General features: G+C 36.6%; 1 protein-coding gene across 1 annotated transcript; it reads right to left on the bottom strand.

Moving 5' to 3' along the window:
* Window positions 1-5024: 5024 nt before the first annotated feature.
* On the bottom strand, window positions 5025-9389 carry LOC102603123 (MOB kinase activator-like 1A). Its single transcript, XM_006342306.2, has 7 exons — window positions 9124-9389; window positions 8981-9029; window positions 8736-8844; window positions 7900-7993; window positions 5711-5844; window positions 5464-5627; window positions 5025-5327 (listed from the first exon to the last, which is right to left on the bottom strand). Exons 1-7 carry the CDS (start codon window positions 9147-9149, stop codon window positions 5256-5258), a joined length of 648 nt encoding a protein of 215 aa, XP_006342368.1. The 5' UTR covers window positions 9150-9389; the 3' UTR covers window positions 5025-5255.
* Between the last annotated feature and the right edge of the window lie 257 nt (window positions 9390-9646).

The raw sequence follows: 9646 nt of genomic DNA, 5'->3' as shown, positions 1-9646 counted from the left end.
TAGCTCATATGGTTTTATTATCGGTTATTAGTAGCTCCCATAGTTTAGCCAGGCTCCATTGCATTGACCATGTTTCAGTATTCAATCTCAGCATGTTATAGCTTGGTCATTACATTCAAATTAGTCATGTTCAGTATTTCAGCATCTATATCATGTTCAGATTATTTCATTGCTTTATTGCTTTGTTCAGTTATATGTTATTTCAGTTTTACTCTATCCTGCATGCTCAGTACCTTTCAAGTACTGACGCATATGTGTGCTACATCTTCTCGTGATATATATTCAGGTTCTCAGCATCCAGATCACGCTTAGAACGGTTCCCGATCTTCAGTTTAGTAGAATCAATGGTGAGTCCTCATTTTCCGAGTACAATAGTCATGATTTCCCCCCAGTATTTTTAGTCCTTTAGTTTCAGTTTTGCTATATCTAGTTGGGGCATGTCCCAACATTTCTAGTCAGTTTAAAGGCTTATTTCAGAAATAGTTAGATTCAGCTTAGAATTGAGTTAATATCTTCTTTGTATTAAACTCATCAATTTCCATTCATCTCAGTTATAGTATATGGGTATTCCCTATCTTTTCATTTTATTCATGATTTTAGCTTCTGCACAGTTTTTATTATTCAATTTATCTTTAGTATGCTCATGATTACCCCATCAGGGTTAGCTTGGGGTCACTTGTGATCCTAGGTCCCGTGTCCGCGTCTCGGGGGTAGCCTCGGGGAGTGACAATTTAGCTAGGACGGGCTCCAATCATAGGCCTCTTCTCATGCAAACCCTTTTCAATCAAAACGACTTCATCATATACTTTAGATTCTTAAACTTATGGACTCAACAATCAGATTTTTTGAAGACTGTTCAAAACTCTTAGAACATGAATGTGACAAGCAATGCAAAGTGGAGACTCCAATGTAAGTTAAAGGTTCTAAGCAAAAATCTTAGTAAATGGTCTAGAGAGACCATTGGGGATATTCATGAGCAAGTTAACAAATGGGAGACCAGAGTCCAACTTCTTGAAAAAATGGACACTCTAAACAACAATGAACAAAGCAGGGAAGATTTGAATAGGGAGCATGCAGAATATGTTAAATGGCTTGGAATGCAGGATGCTTTACTAAAGCAAAAAACTAGAATCAATTGGTTCAAAGATGGGGACTACAACAGTAAATATTTTCACAGTGTGCTAAGAGACAGAAGAAAAATACTTCTTATTCACATAATCAAAGACGACAGAGACAATTGGATTGAAGGGGACAACATGATTGCAAGGGAAGATATTAGACATTACAAGAATCTCTTCAATATGGGGCAACCTAACCTGGACAGTAGCACTTTGGATTGCATACCAAAGCTGATTACTGAAGAGGATAATGATATGCTTCACAGAGCACCCATGGAGGATGAAATTAAAAATGTTGTATTCAGTATGAGTGCAGATAGCAGTGCAGGGGCTGATGGCTTCAATGGTAAGTTTTTTCATACATGTTGGGATATTATTAAATATGATGTTTGACTTTGTTGTTGAATTTTTCTCTGGAAAAAAACTCACTAAATACTTCACTTACACGTGTTTGGCTCTTATCCCTAAAATTGAGTCCCCTTCTAACTTTTCTGAATTAAGGCCTATTAGCTTAAGTAATTTTTCTAACAAAATTGTCTCTAAAATTCTATCTAGAAGGCTCAATCCTATTTTGCATAGACTCATATCTGTTAATCAAAGTGGTTTCATTCCGGGCAGATTGATTACTGAAAATGTCATGCTTGCTCAAGAAATAATTCATGGTATGTCTAAGCATAATACTGGTGGTAATATTGTCATCAAATTAGATATGGCTAAGGCATATGATAGAATGGCTTGGAATTTTCTAATGGATGTTCTTAGAAGATTTGGCTTCTCCATTAGATGGATAAATTTAGTGTGGAATTTAATTTCTAATGTGTGGTATTCTATTTTGATTAATGGATTTAGAAATGGTTTTTTCTCTTCTGCTCAAGGTTTAAAACAAGGTGATCCTCTGTCCCCCTCTTTATTTATTTTGGGTGCTGAGGTCCTCTCTAGAACTTTGAATAGTTTACTTACTCATGATAACTTTATCCCTTTCTCGATGCATTATAGAGGTCCTCAGATTAACCATTTAGCATATGCTGATGATATTGTTATTTTCAGTAGTTGGAGTAAATCTGTTAAGCTCAACATGAAACAGATCAACAACAATGGGAAAGTTTAAGGGCAAGAAGTCAATAAAAATAAAAGCTTCTTTTTGACTAACCCTAAGGCTAGTGCTTACAGAATAAACAGGATGAGACAGTGTACTAGTTTTTTGGAAAAGACTTTCCCTTTACTTATTTGGGTTGCCCTATCTATATTGGTAGGAAAAAGATTTCTTACTTTGATGATATGGTTACAAAAGTGGTAAAAAGACTCAATGGTTGGCAGGGTAAGAAGCTTACCTATGGAGGTAAAACTGTTTTAATCAAAAGTGTTCTTCAATCACTCCCTATTTATACTCTCTCAGCGATTAATCCTCCTATTGGTACTATTAATCTATTAGAAAAACATTTTGCACGATTCTTTTGGGGTTTTAATGAGAACAGAGACAAGCACCACTGAAGATCTTGGAAAAATCTGTGTTCCTAAAGATGAAGGTGGTATAGGTATTAGAAACATGGATGACATCTCTAAAACCTTGGCCATTAAAAGATGGTGGAGATTTAGAACCAATAAGTCTCTCTGGGCTGATTTTATGAAAGCTAAGTATTGTCACAGAGTTCACCCTTTTGTTAAAGTTTGGACCTCTGGTAATTCACAAGCTTGGAAGTTCATGGTCAATGCTAGACATGCTACTGAACCTAACGTTCTCTGAAAAATTAACAGTGGTAGTTGTAATATGTGGTAGGACAATTGGTGTGAGAAAGTGCCTCTGGCTATTTTGTACCCTGACAATGTGCATAACAACAACGCCAAGGTTATGGACTATATTGATGGTGGTAACTAGAACATGAATAAATTAAGGGAAGATCTCCCCGAACATATAGTCTTATATATTGCTAACATTCCTATCGGGGATGCTAATGATAATGACTATGTTGTTTGGAACATTACTCAAGATGGTCAATACACAAATTCTTCTGCTTGGCAAAGCATAAGAGAAGTGAGATAGAAAGATGACATCCTGAGTAAGGTTTGGCACAAGTGCTTACCTTTCAAATTATCCTTTCTTACCTGGAGAATGAGGCTAAAAAAGTTATCGTTTGATGAGGTACTCCAAAGGTTTGGTATTCCAATGGATACCAAATGCCTATGTTGCACAATACCTCAACATGAATCAATTCAACATGTGTTTAGTGATAGTGAGATGGCTAAGCATATATGGAATTACTTTGGAAACCCCCTTGGAATTAATCACCAAGGAAGCAACATTAGAATTCTCTTCAATGTTTGGTGGAATATGAACACTGCCAACAGTGTGCATAAAATGGTACAACAAATCACTCCCATGTGTATAGCATGGGAAATATAGAAAAATTGGACATCTTGTAGATATGGAGATTAGACCAAATATTTGATATCTAGAATGGAAGTGCAAATTTTATGGAACATCAAAACAACTATTTGTGTTGTCTTCCCAACTTGTGACTTAACAGGAAAATGGGTTCAAATCTGCACAAGAATTGAAAGGTACAGACCTATTGTAAGATGGATGCAAGTCGTTTGGACCAAGCCTGTGACTGGAAGGATCAAATTCAACACAGATGAAAGCTATATGCAAGAAAGTATTTCCAGGGCCGACATTGGAGGGGCTCTCAGAGATGACACTGGTCATCTCATTATGGCTTTCTCAGTCCCAACTCAATGTAAAAGCAACAATCAGGCAGAAGCAATGGCAACACTTTATGCAATAGAATGGTGTAATCGAGCTGGATACGACAAATACGATCTGGAGTTGGACTCAATGGTGGTTACAAATATGCTCGAAGAAAAAGACACCAACAATCTGAAGCTAAAAAACATTATCAAACGAACTGTCAACGCTATGGAAGAGGCAGAAGTGAGCATCTCACATTGCTATAAAGAAGCCAACCATGTGGCTGACTTCCTACCCAAATTAGCTTCATCGAGTAGAAATGGTACCTTCTACTTCTCTTATCAGCCGCTCTCGAAAGAAGCGAAGGGACTCTTTCAACTAGATAGATGGCAACTACCTTGTATAAGAAGAAGATATGACAAATGTAATTTTTTTGTTAGTTGAATCTTGTATTTTGCTTGAGTGGAAGGTTATAAGTTTGTTGCCTTCCCTTTTTTTATGTCCTAATTTCCACTTTCTATTTTTGCCAGAGGTTAGGTACATGGTCCCCTCTGTTTTTGTGCAACTTATGTTGGAAATTATAGACATGGTAGGGTCAAGCCAAACCCCACACCTAATAACTTTAAGTTGTGATGGTGATGGCTTAAATTTAAAAAAAATAAAAATGTCACTTCAGCCTTTATGTAGATTGCTTAGTTTATCCTCGTTGTTCTCTATTAGAAGTTAGGTCCATGTCCTCCTCTGCTTTTGTAACTTTTTGGATGTTATAGACATTGGTAGGGGTCAAGCCAAACCCCCACACCTAATAACTTTAAGTTGTGATGGTGATGGCTTAAATTTAAAAAAAATAAAAATGTCACTTCAGCCTTTATGTAGATTGCTTAGTTTATCCTCGTTGTTCTCTATTAGAAGTTAGGTCCATGTCCTCCTCTGCTTTTGTAACTTTTTGGATGTTATAGACATTGGTAGGGGTCAAGCCTAACCCCCCACACCGTTAAAGTGATGGCTTAATTTATTTATTTTTAAAAAAAGAATGGGCAATTACAAGTGCAGTAAAAGGAACTCAAACTGCATCATCCCTAGATGGGGAAAGCTTAGTTAACCTCCAATTCCAAATATAACTACCATTACTTGTCCTCAAATATAGTCTTTAAGCTAAGATATAGACTGGCATTTCCTTTACAGTAACACACACGCACACACCAAAGGAAGCAAACTTGTAAAGAAGTTTCTTCAATTACAGAGAATGCTAGCATAAGGTGGTACAATTCAATAATAAAAATCATGGAAGTTCATATAAATGGGTAAATTCTCGAAGGGTCGGACAAGTTCCCACATCTTTTGGGCTTTCCCTGTCCATCATCAAAACCATCTTCTCCTCACACAAACTAATCAATGAATGATGAAAGAAAGAAAAATAATTGTAGAAAATGAATTGAATTACAACATCACTAAAGCTGCAGAATAGACTCAACGAGCTCATAGAGAGGTGCAAGCTCTGCCTTGTCAATTAAGCGGAACTCCTGTATCAAGCAAGAGCATGCATCAGTTTTCCTCAATCTACACTAACCACATTCTACTTGTATAGATATATGATGCACTACAAATTCATGAAATGCATTAAATCAATAACATCAAATGTACTTAGTATACACTTACCCATGTGAACAGAACAAAGTGCTTAAAGCAAGTATTCATATGAGCTTCTTCTTTTAGACTGATAATCTTTTGGAAATGTGAATGATAGATATGAGCATATACACGAAATAATCGCTTAAATATTGTCTTCACAACATCCTGGAAGTTAGACGGAAATGGCGCACCTGTAGAGCATACCATTGATCAGACATTGAATTTGGAATTTTTTATCAGAGTAATATGCACAGCATAAAGAGAGATTACCCACCCAAATTTTGGGGAAAAATTGATTCATCATCTAGCTGAGTTTCTATCCAACCCATCAAATAATCCACATATTTTGGAGCAGAAACTTCTATGGGTTTCTTTATATTAACTCCGTCGGCCCAACGGTACTCGTACCTGCCAAAAGTTATATGCAAAAAATGTATCAGCCATGCCAATTGCCAGAGACTGGAGCACCACAAGTTATTCCAGTGAGACAATCTAGTTATGGTTTGATTACCCATTCTCTTGTAGGGGCGTTCGCGTGGATCTTAAGGTGGCAAAAGCCACAGGAGTTTTTCCATAGAAATATAGAGTGGCTTGTAGGGAATGAAAAAGAGAATAGGATGACGGGAAGGGAAGCGGGGTGAAGTCGTTTTAAGTTATTAAGTCATTTCACAGGGTTATCCGGAGAATGATTTAGGGGGAAGATGTGGAAGTAAATATGAGATACCAAAGAACTGAAGAAGGTAGCTTTTTTCACTTGGTGTGCTGTGAGGGATACAATATTGATGACAGATGACTAAAGGAAGAGAATAATAATGGTAATGAGTTGGTGTTCTCGGAGTAGACAATTGAGAAGACAACTGTCTAGTTTCATTGCAAATTCACTACACATGTATTGAATCTTGCATTTCTACTACCCATTGTTACAGTGGAAATACCAAGAAGACTGGAAGAGACAATTGTGAATAGGAGGATGCATAAGATCAATACAGAAAGAAAGGCAATCTGAAGAGTTAAACCATTATGCATTTTGTGACAGTTTGCAATGAATGAAATAGAAGATAGTGAGAGATACAGATACTCCAAAATATTCTTTTTGTTTGATGAACTTTTTGGCGTAAGGAGGAAATTTCCATTTGAACCATAATGGTGTTTAAGCCACTCACTCACTTTTTGCATTCTTTTACACAAAGTTGGTGTTTTCAATTAATGAACTACTCTGATTTCTCCAAAAACGAAAATCAGTTAGCTAAATACACAACTAATGCACTTCTACTTTGTTTGTCCTAAACTTGTGAACCACCATCACCCCTTGATTTGTTGAAATACATAAACAAATGTTCCGAGATGCTTGTCACTAGGTTGCAAAGACCTGGGAAGAGCAACTGCAGACAAAGTGCAATTGAGTATTGATCTAGGACTCAAAAACACAACATAGGAAAGAGATTGTTCAGCTACTCAGTCTGGTATCACCAAAGCATGTGGCACACAAGTTGGAATTTTTCTCAACATCGTGGTTATCATGCAATTCTTCTAGCAGTTCCGAAGCTGGTAGTAAAATTCTTAAAACGTCTTTCTCATCCCTTCCTCTCATCCTGAATGAATCTCTAAATGAGCACTTTTAAAGTAGTAAATCGTCAGGGTAACGACAATTTAATCTCTCGTTACTTTATATTTTGTTCAAGAGGAGGTTATGGTACTTAGGATCTAAGAATATGTTACCCTCTGCCACTTGAAGAGTTTCACTTAACTCATATTTTCTTGGAGGGTTTAGCTATATAGACGGGAATGATGAAGCTTCTTTCACCAACAGTGTCATGCTTAATAATACAAAATAAGTAATGTCAAACATGTTGGTCAAATGATGAGGAAAGTTCAAGTGTATTATATTATTGCAATCATGTTTTCATGATGTGGCTTCTCTGCAGTATGTTCCATCATATCATAGTTACCAATTGACTCTCTTTGGACATAGAGAAGCCAAGACTTCGCATGTCAGGCATAGTTTTCGAAAAGAAGAATGGACCATGAGTGACCTTTGTTGGTGACTAAAATCCTAGAATAGGGATTGTCCGAATTTTCTACTTTGTTGGTTGGGGACATTTGCAACGTCGTATCAGTTTCAGAGGTCTCTGCAGACACACATAATAGAAAACTTGGAAGCATAGATAGGTGCTAAAAATTTTGGGACAATAATCCCAAATAAATATAGCAGTTGGGAATTGAGTTTGGCATTAGATATGGACAGGTACAACTAGTTCAAAATTTTGCAATGTTAATGGGTAATAACCTTCTCTTTTGATGATAATTATACCTAGAGGGGTTTAGTCCGCTTTAACTAAATTCTAAGCAAACAGATTCAATCATGATGGGTAACATTGTCGTCTAACATATCTTACAATGGTTACTTCTGTACTTAATAAATAAATAGGATCTACCACAAAGTGAATAGATTAAAAAACTTACTTTGGCCCTGCAGACATTGTCGGGCAGCTCGATGGGGTGCAGAACTCTGTGAGAGTGCCATACAAGATATTCACTTGGTTGAAAAAATCAACAGCTGTAGGAAAAAAGAAATATAAAAGTTAGGATCAACAGAAAGGTGCTTAAGATATTCAAAAATCATTATATGTATGGATGCACAATATCTGAGTACTTGGAGCAAATATACAGACAAGGGCGGACACCAGACAACTTAATCTCAAAGGATATTATGTTTTATGCTACAAATTCAAGAGAGGAGGTTGTGGGATAAAAATTCAACATAGATGTCACAAAGGGACACCAAAAGTTGTTAGAAAGCAGTATATATCCTTATTATTAAGTCAATATCATGGACACCAGTTCTGATACTGTCCCCAAACAGTTGTCACAACAAACAAGATTTATTGACATCTGTTATCGTCTGCCTTTTCATTGTACAAAGCCTCTAGAACGTCTGAGACAAAATCATTCCTCGATAGAACTTTTAGAGAAAATTGTTACCATTTTCAAGGTTATATGGCAGAAATTTGTGGTTCTAGCAATTACCAAAAGTTTAGATTCATCAGAAACCTAATATGTAAACGTCTGCAGGCTAAGGTGAAGTTAATGACTAAGTGAGGTCAATCGACATTCTCACAAGTCGCGACATGAGAGATTCTAAAAAGCCTAGTATCAAATTATTAACCTGAAATTATTTATAACCTGATAGACACACCATCTGCCATCCGAATACTCAAACAAGTATAGAGAATCAACAAAACAGAACACAAGCAATTGATATTTTACAGTTGTATTCTTCCTACAAATAGAGAACATACTATTTACAGCGAGCCACTCATGAAGATCTTCTCCAGGCGGTAGGCGTACTGCTTCCCTCAAGTTCCCACTACCCAAAGTAGCATCAATGTGTTTCTTAAGTTGTGCACCCTGCAATTTGGAAATAAGATAAAGAGAAGAAAATCACTGGAGCAATAACAACAAAGGTAAATAAAACTATTTGTCATCTATCATTAATACTGCTACGAAGTGATAAAAGATAGAATTATAACATCAAATATCTAACCTTGCTTCCTGATGGAGCATTCTTTTTAGGACGAAAAGTCTTCTGGTTTCTGAAATTGATTGAAAAATTAAACAAAATTGGTGCAAATGGGGAACATCAATTCTCAAATTGGGGATAATCGAAACAATCGCAAATAGATATACCTATTAGCAAGGCCAAAAAGACTCATGATTGAAGATAGTCCAAACAAGGAAAAGGGTATGGAATACTCCTAATTTGTAGTCATTATCATGATAAGATGATTGATTGATATAAATAAAAGAGGAAATGTGTGTGTTACAGACTGGCACTACTGATGAAGGACCCATTCTCCATCTATAGGCCAACCAAGCAGGCAGGTCGTCTTCTTTCTTTGCCATCGCCATGCTTACCTGGCCCTGCGCCCCCATCTCTTCATTTTTCTACTACACATTCGGTGTTAATGGTCGGCTCCATACTAAATACACATCTTATTTTATTACTATAATTTTTTTAATTTTTTATTTATTAAAAAATTTCAAAAATCCCCTCTCGGATACATCACTGCTCAAAATACATCACTCCCCTCTTGTTGATACATCATTATCCCCTTTTGGATGCATTCGCCCACCCTCGGATACATCTCTCACTTATGTATCCGGATGTCCTATTCCCTTTATGATACATGGCTCCCCTCTCGAATACATC

This window comes from Solanum tuberosum, unplaced genomic scaffold (assembly GCF_000226075.1).
Source record: "Solanum tuberosum cultivar DM 1-3 516 R44 unplaced genomic scaffold, SolTub_3.0 scf00037, whole genome shotgun sequence".
Taxonomy (NCBI): domain Eukaryota; kingdom Viridiplantae; phylum Streptophyta; class Magnoliopsida; order Solanales; family Solanaceae; genus Solanum; species Solanum tuberosum.
Note: the sequence above shows the minus strand (reverse complement) of the source record. Positions and strands in the feature narration are given on the sequence as shown.

Coding starts and splice junctions, on each gene's coding strand:
- LOC102603123 (XM_006342306.2), bottom strand. CDS start 9,149: ATGAGTCTTTTTGGCCTTGCTAATAG. Junction 7,994..8,735: donor TGAGTGGCTCGCTGTAAATA/GTATGTTCTCTA, acceptor TTTTTCCTACAG/CTGTTGATTTTTTCAACCAA. Junction 5,628..5,710: donor AATTTTTCCCCAAAATTTGG/GTGGGTAATCTC, acceptor TATGCTCTACAG/GTGCGCCATTTCCGTCTAAC.